The sequence below is a fragment of the Sardina pilchardus genome, chromosome 4, assembly GCF_963854185.1.
Source record: "Sardina pilchardus chromosome 4, fSarPil1.1, whole genome shotgun sequence".
Taxonomy (NCBI): domain Eukaryota; kingdom Metazoa; phylum Chordata; class Actinopteri; order Clupeiformes; family Clupeidae; genus Sardina; species Sardina pilchardus.
Genome location: NC_084997.1, coordinates 13,933,570 through 13,950,458, shown reverse-complemented (window position 1 = coordinate 13,950,458; position 16,889 = coordinate 13,933,570). Strand labels below are relative to the sequence as shown.

At 45.0% G+C, this 16,889-nt stretch overlaps 1 protein-coding gene across 1 annotated transcript in view; it reads left to right on the top strand.

The window, feature by feature from the left end:
* Positions 1 to 9,016: 9,016 nt before the first annotated feature.
* Positions 9,017 to 16,889, top strand: part of fgf14 (fibroblast growth factor 14) — a 50,889-nt gene continuing 43,016 nt past the window's right edge. Inside the window, exon 1 of the mRNA XM_062533634.1 lies at positions 9,017 to 9,209. Coding sequence (XP_062389618.1) covers positions 9,017 to 9,209 — 193 coding nt within the window. The remainder of the gene's footprint in view (positions 9,210 to 16,889) is intronic.

Genomic DNA, 16,889 nt, shown 5'->3' with positions numbered 1-16,889 from the left:
AGCCTCCTCAGGTTGTGGCGGAGGCGCCCTGCGCGTGGGCGTCTGCAGTGCTGCTGGGCCAGCAGGTACCACCCGGGTGCTGCACCCAGCTAGCCTAGCCTTCAGATGTGCATTATAGGACGTGGGAAGCCTTCCAATAGCCCTTAAAACGCTTCCCTATTGAGCCCTTATTTACGGTACCGGCAGAGCCAGATTGCCTTGTGTTTTTTTGTTTAGTTTTTTTTTTTTTTTTGCAAGGGAAGACTTGCCAAGTAGGCAGGAAATAAAAGTTACAAGTGCACAGGCAAAGCTTAGCTGTAATGAGGGATCAGATATCGGAGAGAAAACAAAGGAACGTCTTGCAGCACCCCACCAGTAAAACCCTGACAGGCCGTACTTAATGCTGCTATGCGTGCACTGTAATTAATATGAAATCATTTGATCATCGTTTGCAGTGCGTTCCGACTCCGAGACTGAGGTATTTGAATATGCCCTGAAGACGTTATCGTAGAGAGAGAGAGAGAGAGAGAGAGAGAGAGAGAGAGAGAGAGAGAGAGAGAGAGAGAGAGAGAGAGAAAGAGAGAGCTGTCGCCAGACAGAGGTGGAGGTTATCGAGGCGCACGTGTGGCTTGGTGTACGCCGCGCTGATGATCAGGGAGACAGAGCGCCGCTGATTAGGATCGGGACACACCTGGATCTGTCACCGCCTCCACGGGAGAACCAGCAGATAAGATGAGATCGCGGGGCGCCGCAGGCTTACATTAACACACACGCACACACACACACACACACACACACACACACACACACACACACACACACACACACACACACACGCACACACACACACATACACACACAGCACCATCAGACACCACCATCAGACACCTTGCTCTATGTTCTTAAACCAGCAGCCGGAATCCACGTGTGTTTGGCTATCTTGTGTTTCCTGTTTCATCTCTAAAGGTTAATGCTGCAGCCATCTCTGTGCACCTCAGCTCTCTGCGCTGCATGTTGATTCTCGGGGCTGAGCCTGCGTGGCTTTCTGCAGGGGCTGCACACTTTTGGCCGCCTCTGTGCTGTTGGAGATCCCTTGGGTTTCCTGGGAGAGCTTAGAGCACTAGCCCCCCTCCTCCGCCTTCCAACCAGTTCTCCCTCCTCTGCCCCCTCCTCCTCCTCCCATCTCCTCCACCGACTCCAACCGCATACTCTGCAGTCTCTCAGCAGCCTAGAGAATAGGGGTTTGCAGTGGTGTGTGTAATGTGTGTGTGTGTGTGTGTGTGGAGAGGAGTGTGTGTATTGGTTAATTGATATTCACAAACTCAGCCCAGGGCTTCTCCGATGAGCATCTTCTCTCCCTCTCTCTCTCTCTCTCTCTCTCTCTCTCTCTCTCTCTCTCACTCTCTCTCTCTCCCCCCTCATGCTGACAAGACAGTTTTAGACAGCGCACACTTCAAATGAGATCAAAGGAGCTGGGTTGGGAGATGTGCCTCTCATCCCTCTCCACCCCACTGCAGTCTCCCCTACCACAGTTTAATGCTGCACTCTACTCCTCCTCCTACTTCTCATGGTCCCTTCATCTGTCCTCCTTCTCTCCATTTTTGCCCTCACCCTCCTTATCATTCATGTCTTCCCTCGTTCGCTGTCTTTACATCCGCGTGTGTGTGTGTTTTTTTGCGGTGGCCTAACCCTGGCTGTTCAGGTCAGCGCTCTCTCTCGCTCTTACTTCCGTCGATCTTGTCCGGCTGACCAACTTTAGCCCTGGCGACCGTGACCTGCTGAGTTTCAATTAAGTGACCAGCAGCTGTCGAGGAGAGCTTTCCTTTGCAATGCATTTTAATTTTCTTATGACAGTCTCACAGACGTGTGGTGCAGAGGCCACAGCTGTGGGTCTGTGTAGTTCTGGCAATGTCTATTAAGTAGAATATCATACAACTGACTAGTGGCTTGAGGGTGTGTCTCAATCTTATGCTGTGAAAGGAATATCAACTTTTTAATACAGTGGCATTTACTTTGCATGTCAATTTCAAAATCTCCAAACATAGTGATGGATATCTTGGTTTCATATGAAAATTATAATAGGTTTAAGTTTGCTGTTCCCTCAAGCAATGTTGTTTTGCAACTTTGGTGGCCATTGTCGAAGAAAAAGCAAATTACTTATTTTTGTCATTAACTTATTTATTTTCTAAAGGAGACCTATCGAACAGTTTCGTCGCCTTGCTGCCACGGCCACACTCCAGTGAATCTATCTCCTTTAATGTGCCACGGTAAATAAATGCTTTTCCGCTGAGATGAAATGGGGCAACTTGTCTCGGAGCCAATAAGCAAATGTGTTCCCTGGTGTCTCTCTGGGCCCAGTGAGCAAATCACAATGCATTAAAGCCCATTTGCCTCAGTCGCCTCTTTAACAACGTTCCCTGTTAATATTCAAATGTCAGCCTAAATGGCAACACCCCTCAGCGGTAATTTTCTCCCGCTCTCCTATCGATCGGACGCCTCACTCACCTCTCCTCTGCTTTTTTTAATTGTGGCCACACGCAAGTGCTGTCTGCTTCGCTCTCCCTCTCTCTCGTCTCAGTCGGGTCCTGATGACTTGTTGTTGTTGTTGTTGTTGTGTTGTCAATCCACTTTGTTGTTTCCATAGAGCAGATGTGTGGTAAATGTCAATCTACAGCACACAGCTCCATGCATGGCTAACGTGCCTCCTGAACAACACCTGTGGAGGATGTGTGCAAGCTCGGGTTACTTTATCTTTTGTTAGTTTAGTTACATCAGGTTGTAAAGGGCTTTGTAGTTTTAATTGGTGTGGTGCCATGTAAATAAACTTGAATTAATTGAATTGTAAAATGACCACGTTCATGTATGAAAGCTGGTTGAGTTGGTGAAGTTAACTTGGCACAGCATAAGCCTTTGGCCTCACCTCTTCTTCACTGGCAGAGTAGGGGTTATGCATGGAGCAACTTCTTGACCAAAATTGCTCACTGATAAAGCAAATGTGTTACCCAATCATTGAGAAATCACCCAAACAACAAAACTCAAAACAGTGTGCTTTGTGTATCACCGTCAGGGTCCCAGTGGTGCCTCTGACTGACTGAGTCAGTTCCCAGGGTATACGTATGATGACGTATCGTTTTTATCTTTTTAGCTCAAAATTAAGTTTTATTTAATACTATTTTCTTAAAATGAGGTAACAAGGTCTCATGAGCATGCACATTCATATTCCAGTGGATGTGCACTCTGTTTAGTATCTTTTTCCTCTTGAAACTAAATGTAGTATGTGCAGTTCTAACTAGCTACAGTATGTGTGCATTTGAGCCAATATGGGGTATGTAAGGGTATGAGTTTATGGTGTTTTTGCTGTACGTCTACAGAAGGTTTCATGTAGTGAGAGAAATCTGGTAGGAATACTGGCTCCTTCCTTGTCTTAATTGTGCGCGTGGGAGCTCTCCTTTGAGGGTGCCAACACTTTCTTTTGTCCAACAAAATCCTTTATTTTCCATTCTGATGGGCAGACAGGTAATCTGGTGTGCTGTTATCACATTGTGTACTCTGCTCAGCAATAGGTGGCACTTTGAAGGTTAATCAGCTTCTGCTGGGGTGTTGAGGGGAGAGGAGGCATGTTCTCATTTAGAGAAAAGTGGAGATAATAAGGCTTGCCAGGGTTCTTATTTTTTCCCTCTCTCTCTCTCTCTCTCTCTCTCCTTCTCATTCGCTCCCTCACTTTTTCTTTATCTCTCTTTCTCTTTCTTCCTCCCACCGCCTCCTCATGTTACTCACAGGGAATATGCATACAGTATGAGATTTCCCCTGCTGCTTCAGTTCTCCTTCTCCAGTTTCTTTGTGGACACTCACTCTTATGAAGGGCCGTGGCTTCCTCCACTGGGGAGGTAGAGTGCTTCCTGAGCTGTGGTTTGTGGGGATGACATTTCTAGTCAGTGGGCTTGTGGCCCTAAAAGGACCACAAAGAGGAAAATCGTTACTCTTTATCCCAATTAAATTAGGTCCCTGCTCTGACCTCTGTGGCATCCCACAATTTGACTCAGGCAAATGAACCACTAAATCTCCCCTTGCCTCTCTCTCTCTCTCATCTCTCTCATCTGCCTCTCTCTCTCTCTCATCTATCCCCCCCCCCCCCCTGATTTTGTGGGCTGATGTTCTAAGTCCCTGTCTGGTCAAAGCTGATGTCTTTAAATGGGAATTGTCATGACAGTGAGTGTGTGTGTGTGTGTGTGTGTGTGTGGGAAGGTGGGTTAGTTGGGATGCCTTTTCTTTGAGTGTAGCCTCTCTTAGAACCAAACACACTGAGTTAGCTCGGAATGCAGTCATATTCATCAGCCAGTCAGCCTTCCTTTGGATCCTTTAGCACAGTTGAAATAGGGTGGGCTTTTTTTTTTACTTCATTTAGTATCTGCTCTACCAGTTTAGACCCGTAATTGCATTAACCAAGCCAGCTCTTTTATGTCCCTCTTGGTCCGCATGGAACTTCACAAAGCTGCTTAAAATTAGAGAGCTCACTTCAATGGAGGATGCCAAAGTCGTATAATCAGTTCACGACTTATCCTTTTTGATGTCTCTTAATAATATTCTTTGGGGGGTTCCTCTGGGTTGGATTTCTGTCTGTATAAACACGGTTACCACAGCTCAAAGTAGAGGGTTTCCTGTATCTGGGCAAATCCAGACCTCTGAGTCAGTCAGCCCTGTGTTGGAGGTGAACTTGTCCTGTGCCCCTTGCTGAGGTGTTTGGAGAGGTGGTGGATCTCGGCGAAATTGATTTGGGCAGCTTGGGGCGGACTGTCAGACGATGCTTAACAACGTTATGTCCAAATGTAGAGTCTATAAATGGGGGTCGAAGCCACACTCAAGGCTGCCTGAGAAGTGATCTCGCCCTCTAATGAATTGGCTATGGGTTTGCCATGGAATCACACACATTCCGAAGGAAAAGACGTATTGGTACGTGCACTGCTCCTATTCAAAGATTAGATACAAAGTGGATCACAGTTACAAAGTGACACATCGATAGTGATTAGTTTTTTTCCCGAAAAGAGGAATCAATCTTTTGGTGTGAGAAGAATATGGCGGGGTATTTAACTCATTAGACGTGTGAATTGATCCTTTCTGTTCTGATGTTTACTTCATAATGTTCCTGTCTTGTACAGCCGTTCATGGGTTTTTCCTCATAGACAGGTAATTTTGGCTTTACCACTTATCTTCTGGACAGGTCTGTTTGTTGGGACATTAAAAGTAAATTAAAATGTCAAACAGCCTGTTTTCCAAGGCGCATCTGTGTCCAAGGAAAATTATGCAGGTTGATCTCACTGGTTGATATCAGGGGCTGGTTGACTCTTCCTTTGTGGGGAACTGGTTATGTCTCTAATGACCTTAATAAATGACTGAATTAATCTGAGTTTTTCAGCAGATATAAACAATATGGTGAATTATTTCATTTCAGTACAATTTGGTGTGTTTGGATAGTTCTGAATTCAGTTCTTGTGTGAAGCTTCCATTTTTTGAGCTGGATTTCCTTGTGGCTGTCCTGTCAAGAGGAAGCATGAGGTTGTGGGCTTTTTGAATATGGAACAGCACAATATCTGCCGTGACTGCCTTCATGCATCATTTATTATGCAATTTCATAGACTGAAGAATAAGAAAGAAATAATTTAAAATAAAATCCTAGCTGGACTCAGAACAGGTCAGAGAGTGCAAACAGAAGCTCATAGGTGTCAGGCTGTGTCACAAGCAGTGGGATTTCCTTTCAAGTGTGCTACTTTCTTTTTTTACTTGGGGCATAGCAAGTAATTAGTCAGAATGAAATAAAGTAATGGTTCTTCTCTCTAGCCTTTTGATATTTAAATGAGCAGATGTACTGTAGAAGCGTCTCTGAGCATTTGCATTTTATGTGAGGGAAATCACAGTTATGCATGAGAATGCGATTATTGCTGAACGAGTTGCAGTTCCAGGTGAAACTAAGGGGGACTATGCAGTGAAAAGCATAACTATGCAATATGGTAGCATACATAATGCATACACACTTTTATTGTTATCACTTCACTAAATACCCTAATACCTTAGTATTGTCGCATATTTGCTTTCTGCAAAGTAAAGTTCATATGAATACATGACGCCAGTGTCCGTTGTGTGGCGTCATTGTTTAGCTGACAGTGTCCGCTGTCGGTGGCAGTACAAACTGCACTGCGTTCCTGTCCCTGGAGTCCGTGCATCACATTGCTGTGCGCTGCAGGAAATACCGTGGCCGAAACGCTATCCAGAGCACCAGCATAGAGTTTAGGAAAATTCAATATGCCCGATGGGGTTCTCACACAAATTTGATTTTCAAGTGGAAATGAGCTCTTTTCAATCCATGCAGATATGAAACATAGGCTATAGAATCTATTTCAAATATGTGTAATATGAAATGACCACTGCCAGAGCGAGTGGAATGTATTATATTATTTTACTACTGAGACTATACCATATTGCGATATGAATACAATGCGCATGTTACTCATCTGTTGCGCACGGCTTGTATCCAGAAAAAAAGACACTAGGCCTGGTTTCCAATTACATTTTGAAGGCAGTCGTTTATCTCTGTGTTGTTTCGTGGTCACAGGTTCAGACAGAATCTCATTTCGCTTTAAATGTGTAATACGATAATAACATCATAGCGCCCTCAGTGATACGTGCGATGGAGAAAACCTCATTCCAACTCCTCCCTTGTCCAGTGCCATTTCTAAATACATCTTCGTGAAGAGGATATTAAACAGTTGCGGTCCCGTGGTGTTGGCTGAGAGCAGACCACACGCCGTCTTCGAGTTGCGCGGAACATTTCATTACAGGGACAAACAGCAGATGGCCCTCTTGCGTTTTAATTCCACGTGTTTGATGAGGCTCCTCAAAGACATTCATCTAACTGAGAAAATACCAAATGTGGAATTAATGTGGTGTTGTATTAGTTAACAATACACTCGCTCCCCGTCCGCTAACCTTTAAATCATTGTGTATCAGAATAGAATATCGAGAATGTAAGGGGATAGAGTAGGACAGAAATGTATCGAGGCGTAAAACTTCTCATAATTTAACCCACCAGGCTTTATAGAGTTACCGATGTCCACAAATATGCATGGGTTACTTCCTCACGTAGCCTAAGCGAAGTTCGTCGTTTTATAAGCAGGGCACTGAGAGCAGAACGAAATGGAGCTCTCCACGGTGCTGAAATGCTGATGAAAACTTAGCGCGAGTCCGCAGTCGCTGTGTTTATGCCTGATTGTGGCCTTTAATAACATTAACACGATTCATCCAGAATGTTCTGAGGTCTGTCTGGTCATCTTAGCCTGTACGTTTATGATACACATTACATGACACCACGCTATAAAAACGGACGTTTCACTCCACTGATCTGCACACGTTCATCACATTTTGTGTAAATAAGAAACATGCATGAACCTTGTAATGTGTATATGACGATTGAAAAGTAGGCTATATTGAAAATGTTATACTAAACAACAGGTCGCTAATTGAGCGGATCTCCCCCGGGTCTGAAAGCAGTCGTAGTCCCCAAGTCAGTCTGGAGGGGGGAAATATTGTGGCGTAATTCTTGTTCTCGCTTTAGTTTAAGATTAAGACCTTCCACGCCATCATATGTGATTATTGCTGAAGCTACTCCTGGTACATGTGCGAGCACGTTTGAGTAGAGGCGTTTCTAATTCCATAGCGAAGACAGTCGTTACACAGAATTCCAATACCTAGCAGCAAACAGTCAGTCAAACACCGAGGAGCCTTTTATTTTGGAAGCACAGACATCGGCTGTGATTAAGAGAAGGGTGGGTTTTCTCGCCTTTGAAAAGATTGCAAAGGAGGAGTTAGTCGTTCAGACTTGTTGATGTCGGAGATGCATTGATCTATGGGGTGAAGTGAAAAGCTCGGGTGCCTTTTTTTTTACCGTGGCGCGGGAGTTGAGCGTGCATGCAAACTGTGCCTTTGCATTGTGGAGAAATAGGCGTATTTTTTTGTATCGTTCCCATTACGCGCGGGCTCTCTTTTCCGACTGGATATACAATTCCGAACGCCTTACTCTTTCTTCTACTCGTGGGATCCTCGTAAGTTTAATTTATTTGTATGCTGCTGTCAAACGAGACGTCATTTCCACAGAGTCGGGTCAGTTGTGGTTATGTTTTTAGTCTAGACCGCGAAAGTTGTGTTGTGGCAAATACAGCCTACATATCTCATTTGAAAATCCGTGACTGGAATAGGAACAGTGGATTGTTTCGGAAAGGATTCCTTTGAAGATTTGCCTGGAAATCAAGTGACTTCGTGATACCCACAGTTACTATCTCTTTTTTGGCCGGCGTCGCACTTATCGTTGTGCACACATATCTCCCCAAATGCTGGACGCTGTCAGGAAGAATAAACATTTCCATAAAAGTGTCGCGAATCGATGCTAAACTTGGTGAATATGTGAGCAGAGACGTTATTGTCGCCAAGTTCCACCTGGGAGACGGGTGGACGTCCGTTCCCCTACCATACTTACAGGAAAATCGCTTTTGTTTGTTTGGCGTGATCGACACCCGAGAGTGGACACAGCTGTCCAGGGTTCTGACTTCTGCAAACCGGAGGACGAGCGTGAATGGAACATTAAACATGGGCATGTCTATAGACGGAGTAGCCTAATGCATTTCTGAACGAAATGGAACACAAATATCATAGGCTTTGATGCGAATAATCGATATGCAGGTATGACAAATAACCAGCCATTCCTCGCAGACCAATTCGTCATAACTGAGGTCAAATCATGATGTAAATATGATTTTTTAACGACTGTACTTAGCGACGTTAGAATTGCCGGAATTATGACAGCGCAAGTCTCATATCATTGACAAAATGTAATTATCGGACATTATAGAAGAATACGATTTAATATTTCTGACCGACCAAGGACTGACCATACTCGCAAAAATGGGACAATAATCAAAGTGCGCACACAAGCAGGGGTGTTTGTGTTGACTGTGCTTTGTCTTCGGAGTTAAACACTTGTGTTTGAGACATGGCAGCGGCTATTGCCAGCGGTTTGATCCGGCAAAAGAGACAGGCACGGGAGCAACATATAGACCGACCCGCTGCCAACAGGCGGAGGAAAAGCCCCAGCAAGAACAAGGGTCTCTGCAATGGGAACCTGGTTGACATCTTCTCCAAAGTGAGAATCTTCGGCCTCAGAAAGCGAAGACTACGGCGACAAGGTGTGAGAAGTTCTATAACCCTCTTGAAGTCATAGTAAACGAAGCCAAATAATAACATGGTGTGTCATAAATGAGCTGTCAGCCATATTAACCATCAATATTCAAAAGCCATCTCTGACAAATAGCCTAGCTGTTTACATTTTGCAATCAGGCTTTGTTCTTACCGACAACAAACACAGATGCTTCCCCATATGTGAACAGCTTATCTCATGGTGAAAAAAGTGCGCAGATGTTAGGTGTTAGGCTATACCTATAGGTATCTTCCAGTAAGGGTGAACAAAAGCGGATAATACACTATCAGAGATAAGGACAGAACCTGACATGTTTAGCTTATCGCGATAACCTATTTCAGACAAGCGTGCACAACGCACAGCTGTCACCACAACCACGAGACAGTGTCAGAGGCGACCATAGCCCAAGTGACCAGTTGAAGTTCACAGTCATCGATTGCCCGGCGAATGCAATATGAAATGGCCTAATAAGGCCAATATTTAGCCTGAGAAAAAGGGCCTTTTTATATGATTCTCCTGCCATTTTCGGAAGACCACCGCCAGCCCTGACATGCGTTTTCCGTTGAAATTCACCGTTGTCAACAGGGGAATGTCGTCCTTTTCCTAAACCCACTCCAAGGGCTAGTTACGATTATATTAGAGGCTACCTGTTAACTGTGCCATAGCGGGTGTTCAACCTTGCATTTTACAAAGCCGTCATTCTGTTGACGAGACGAGATTTTGTGATATCTCGAGCTAAATCTGGAACATTGAATAATTCTGGCTGGGTGCAGCAGGTGTTCAACTTGTTGCGGGTAGATGTTATCTTAAACTAACAGTTTTTCTTCCTCATCAACTCTCCTCTGGAAATTTCAACAAGCCAGATTCATTACAAAAGCTTGTTTATACAAGGTGTCCGTTCTTTTTGGCTCAGGGTTCCCGGATATCAGGTAACTGAGCAGAAAAAGAAACACTGCTTGTTATGTTGTATCAAACTGAATGGTCTATATAGAGACTATAGAAGAATGTAGAATGGAGTAGGCCTATCTGTTATTCCTGGGCACAGATTTATATGTATTTTCGATATGTATGCAAACTGTTTAATCAGCTTTTAGACACCAGATCGTCATTTCCGTCATGTCCTCTCTTCCTATCGATTTTGTCATTCAAGCCGATATGTATCGGCATTTTGTGTCAACCATTTGTCAAAGAGGGTGTGGTTTCATCTTTAATTGGTGCCTTCTTTCCGATATCACACTGCACTCCACAGTTTGAGCTAATCCGGTGGAGGGTGAATCATAGCATCGAGAATAATACATTAAACCACCTGTTACGTATTCGGAACCTTTACATTTCACATAGTTAAAAAGAAAACGAGGTTACCTAAGAATACTGTCAACATAGACACCACACTTGCATATTGTCCACTTTTTAAATCTTAAATATATTTTTTATGATAATCATGAATGATTGAGTGCTTTTTGAGCAGCGTTAGGGACTATGAGCTGTTCTAAGACCCTGTGGATAGCAAAGCCTTTGCTCTGGAAAGGCATCAATTCTAGATCAGTTACAGGGAAAACCACAACAGGGGTTGAATATCTGTCAGTGTCATTTTGTGGAAGAACATTACTCCCAAATACATTTTGAGGAAGACACTGTACAAGGACCAAGACAAGCTTATGACAAACCCTCACCTGTGACACCCATTTTTAACCTCACCTGTGCATTCCCTCTTGCTCTATCACTGTTTATATGCATAGTGTGAAAGACACATGTGGCTAGCTAACCCCCTGCTATGGCAGAGCCAGACTTGAATAGGGTTGAGTCATAGACCTGTAGGTCCTGATGAAAGGAAGATTTTTTTTCCAAACAAATGCTGGATAGGGTGATTTGTCCTCATTTTGGAGTGATCATAAATAGCTAATAGCACATTTGAGTGAAGCAGCTTTAGTTTGTGATATGTGTTGTGCTGTAGGTTTGAGGGGTGTGTGTGTGTGTGTGTGTGTGTGTGTGTGTGTGTGTGTGTGTGTGTGTGTGTGAGTGTGTGTGTGAGTGAGTGAGTGTTTGAGAGGGCGCTGTGGGAATTTGCCTCATTAATTTCCCTTGTGAGATTTTGGGGAAAACTTCAGTGAGCAATTTCACCACAATACCCACAGCACAGGAAAAAAGGGAGCCTTACACCAGGGGCTACTTTTGAGTAAGTGACCATGCTCTCTTTCACTCTCTCTCTCTCTCTCTCTCTCTCTCTCTCTCTCTCTCTTCTCTCTCTCTCTCTCTCTCTCTCTCTCTCTCTCTCACAAACACAAACACACATACACACACACACACACACACACACACACACACACACACACACACACACACACACACACACACACAAAGTGAGGATGCTTCCTAAGGAAGACTAATGGCTTGTTTGGTGTGCTTAATTCAATAGCTTGCCACTGGAAGGACATCTCCAGCAAGTAAAGCTGAACGCACCACCGATCATATGCAAGGCTTTGAAGCTGCCACTGTGTGTGTGTGTGTGTGTGTGTGTGTGTGTGTGTGTGTGTGTGCGTGCGTGTGCGTGCGTGTGCGTGCGTGTGCGTGCGTGTGTGTGCGTGTGTACGTGTGTGTACGTGTGTGTGCGTGTGTGTGCATGTGTTCGTGTGTGTGTGTGTGTGTGTGTGTGTGTGTGTGTGTGTGTGTGTGTATGTGTGTTCGTGTGTGTGTGTATGTGTGTGTGTGCTAGGGTTTTGGGGCTGCTATTGTCTTTATTGCCCTGGCTCATGTGCCACAGCTGAGGTGGCAGAGGAAATGGAGGCCCCGTTCCTGGAGTGTGTCGGCCATGTTGAGTGTCATCACGCCTTTAGATGGTGTGATTAGTTAGACGCTGACTCTCCAGAAGGAGAGCATGAAGCCGATCTCTCACTTTCCTCTCTGGATCTGAAGACGGTGGTGGAGAGTGTTATACAATCAGGAAAGGAGCCGTGTGATTTATCCGTTTTGCTTTTGTTTTTGAAAGAAAGCCCCACGTGCTCTCCTCACGGTAACTGCAACAAGGGTTCTGAAATGGAAAAACATTAATATGTTGTAAAATAAATGGAAAAGCCATCTACAGGATCTTGTCTATGTTGCAAAGAGGGTGGTGGATTTTTTTCCCTCCCCCAGCACTCCTACCATGCCTGACATCTCAGAGGAAGTGCTTCTCTCATCTTCATTTTGTCTGTAAACTCTTAAGTGCGTCTGGTTTATACTCAGGCAGCTCTTTGGCCAGCCTACTCCAATATAAAGATAACTGTCTGTCCCCCAACGGTAGGGCCTCGTAAAGACACCTAAATATTTGATGCACTGTAGCGGCTCTTAAATTCTAACAATGGCTTTCGGTGTGTGTGTGTGTGTGTGTGTGTCTGTCTTAGGTATTAACCACCGCTCTATTCTATTGTGCAGGGTGGTTAATATGCGGAGAAAGTCATGTGTGCGCGGTCAATTAAACTTTCATGCATTAGTATCTGTTGTTATTGCTCCTTGCTCTGAACGGCTTAGCATGCGGCAAGTTTTCTCAGTGCAGTCAACTCCTCTGATTGGGTCTCAGAGACAAGTCTGGATGACTGACAGCAGTTCTAATGAAATCAGGTTGGGTTGGTTATATGCTAATGTGTGCACGGGCCCTAGAACATTCTGTCAGATACCTCCAGACATGAAAGGTCTTCTTGCACTCCCCCCCCCCCCCCCCCCCCCTTCTCTCTCTCCCCAACCTCGCCCTGGCTGGCCAAAAGGAGCAGGGTTTTCATTTATTTAACATCTTTTTTGTACACCTATTCATCTCTGTATTACAGATTAGGAGCTCTCGTTCTGATTGCCTTTCAGGGCCCCGTCGTGGTACATTTTTCTTCCTCCTCCTCCTCCTCCTCCTTCTCCTTCTCTACCGCCAGTTACACAATCATTCAGGGCTCCGAAAATAAGATCAGTATTTCACTGCTCAAGTTAGTGCTGAGTGGAGCTACTTTTAAAGGGGTGGAGGGGGGACAAGAGAAGAGCACTATGGGTGAGTGGGTTGTGGGAGCACAAGAAGCATTTCCCCAACTCTGCTTTATCTTGCGCAAACCTTCTCTAGCCAAAAGCTATGCATCCACAGAGGGACTTTGTATACTAATAACCACTAACATGATAGCAGTATTTTTTTAAAGGAAAATGTTATGCCATTTGTGACAAGACTACGCAGAAGCTTTTCTCTACCAGCCAGGTTCATATTATCCAGCAGAGAAAGTCAGGGTAGCTTCTATGCACACAGGCACAGACACAGACACATACTGTATGCGTACTCTTTCACATGTACACACACACACACACACACAAACATACACACACACACACACACACACACACACACACACACAAACACACGCAGCATAAGTGCGGAGGCTGAAGTTGTACACCCACACTCTGTTGGTTAATAACATCTTGAGTGGCGGGAATGACAGGTGCTCCCGCTGTCTCAGGCGTGAGCTCACGACAGCCTGTCAGACCCGGGCCGTCCGTCATTGTTGACTGTGAGTGGCTACGTTACTCTATGATGGCCAATTGTGGCGTGCATTGGATTGGGGAACCACCCCCCCCCCCCCCCCCCAGTTACTCCACACAGCCCTTCTTTAGAGGAGGTGCTTTAAACACATTAAAACTAATCGCCACTCCAACAAATCAGGGCTCATGCTCAGTTGGAACTTCTTGAGAAGTGCTATGCTCGCAGACCACCAGCCGGTCCTCCATGTCCTACCTCTCTGTGACTGTTGGAACCCAGATTTAGTGGGTTCTAGGATTAAATCTGGCCCCGCTGCGGCTTCCCTCCGGTGTGGCTTGGCACCAGACTAAACTGGTCTCAGGGTCGTCCCATTGTTTGTTGAATAGCTGGATAGATGAAGCCCTTTGGCACGTCTAATTCATTCTGCTCAACGCTTCTCTGGGTTTCGTTGGTCGGTTTGTTTTTCCATCGCTCTTGTTGTTGTTGTTGTTGTTGTTGTTATTGTTGTTTGGCTGCGTCCCCCACCACCCCCTGCTGATGCACTCGGCCGAAAGGGGAAGTGGAGTGCAGAGCGTGTGAAATGTCATGTGAGCGAACGCAAGGAATGGAGGGGAAAAAAGCTGAATTACTGTTGACCTTTTCCACCGCAGCACGAACAAGTATTAGGTCAAGTGGTATTGATAATCACTCCATTTGAAACTAATTAATGCCAGTCCAGTGTGCTGTAATCAGAGAGCGTGGACTAGCTGCTGGATAAAGGGGATGCAAACAGAATCACCACCAGTAGAACACTTGGTATTTATTTTTTAGTATAATTTTTGGGGCTTTTTTATGCCTTTAATGCATCAGGACCGTGAAGAATGACATGAAGTGAGCAGGAGAGAGAGTAGGGGTGGGATCCGGAAAGGACCACGGGGCGGGAATCGAATCCAGTTCACTGGGGTATGGTGCAGGTGCCCCAGCCAACCACACCACAGAACTTGATAGTTCTATTGCAAGTGTGGAACAATGCTGTACATTTTTCAAATGTCTGAAGGAGTATGCTGGTTCCCCTTGTTTTTGCTCAGTGGTGCAGCCTTTAGTCAGTTCTCTTGTATGATGTGATATCATCTCTTCTTAGGCAGTAAGTAACCGTTACAGTTAGTGTAATGGGACGAATGTTCTCTCAGCAAGCATGGCATGTTCTTACTGTACATACCATTTTAGATCATGCTCGAGCTGATAGAACGTTGTCTCTGTTTGATGTAGTCTTTGCAGAATAGTGCTGCAGAGTATTGCTTGGATCCCAGTGGTGTGTGTGTGTGTGTGTGTGTGTGTGTGTGTGTGTGTGTGTGTGTGTGTGTGTGTGTGTGTGTGTGTGTAGGTGTGTGTGTGTGTGTGTGTGTGTGTGTGTGTGTGTGTGTGTGTGTGTGTGTGTGTGTGTGTGTGTGTGGACAGGAAAAGCCCCTCACATATTCCAGAGACGTCCAAACTAGGTCAGTCACATCTTGTGGTTAAGTCTGCAGCTGCTGTGCGCAGTAGAGCATGTCCTCCTCTCACCACACACACACACACACACACACACACACACACACACACCCTCCATACCCCACCGCATACACCACCCTGTCTGCTGGCTACCTCAGACTCACTCTCATATCCACACCTTCACCTATTTCTCCTCCTCTCCTCTTCCTCCTCCTCCTCCTCCTCTCATTCCCCTCTTTGCCCATCTGTGTTCTTGCCAGTGTGAAAATCAGCCTCAAAAGCCCAGGAGTAGGAGGGCTGTGTGAAGGCCAACAGTCTCACCCAGGTCTCAACTCTGAACATCAATCTCTCTTTCTTTCTCCACATCTCTCCCTCTCTCTGTCTCTGTCTCTCTGCATTTCTCTTTTTACTCGTTCTCCACATTTCTCTATTTCACACACACACACACACACACACACACACACACACACACACACACACACACACACACACACACACACACACAAAACACACACACACACACACACACACACACAGTTTTAGTATTTTCCTTCCCATTCTCATTCCCCCATGCCCACCTATAGCTCACAAAGAGAGATTGATCTCTGCCGTAAGGCTTCTTTAATCACTAGCGCTATGGAAGAGGCCATTTGCCATTTAAACACATGCACACACACAAATCATCCCAGTTCGGCTCCACTGCCAGATGTGACTGAAGGATAATATGCAGGACAGCATCTGGATTACCTTGGGGAGTCATATGAACATGAAGCTGCCATTACTGTAACATTCTAACACATGGTTTTCAGCTGGCTATCATGAATAATACTGTATGTGGAGAAACGTGCTCGAGAGCTTATGCTTATGTTTGCCTCATGGATGTGCGGTAATATGGCGCATCTATCTAAAGGTTTAATCTGGATAAACGGTGGTATTTGTTCCGTGTAAAGAATGGAACGCTTATTATTCTCTATCATAAAATGACTTGTAAACATACAATGGCCAGATGATCGTTTGATATTCATAGAGTTTTCTGGAAGATGTGAAGGATCATGCTAATTCATGTCATGTTTGGAGAGTGTGTGTACACATGTGGGTGCAAGGTGGCTCATACCTGTTACAGTGATTACCTCTAGCTCTTGCTCCCACAATAGTGTTTTGAGGGCCAGCTGTACTAACACTTTTGCGTCCACTTCAGGCATATTTGTTTCGCAATGTGCACGTAAAAAGATGGCAAGTATGTACAAACAGGCTACACTGAGGTATAAGCGCAGACTGCCTGTTGTGGGAGCTGAGAATGTCGCTTTTGCTTTTGCATATATGCATTCAGAGGAGGGTCAGGAGAAAATGGTAAAAAGTGTAAAAAGAGGGGAGGAGAGGCGTAAATTGCGCCTAATTAGGTATTCCCCCTGTATGTACTAAAACTGTCCACGAAAGCGCACGTCTATTGCACCTAAATATTTCTGCCTTGTAAAAGCAGGTGTTAATGTGGTTGCGTCTATAAGACAACCTTTCAAAGACAACAGAATCACTTACAGCCCCAGTTTGAGTCTTTGTACTTCTCAAAAGCAACCTTAACTTACGTTGGCCTTTCGAATGTCTGACTTTCACTTTCATGTCATCCACTTAAACTATCCTACTTGCTAGGTTTTACCAAGTACACCTAGTTTGTGAAGAACTACTGCTCTTCATTATCTTCCTGCTTGTTGACATCATGCA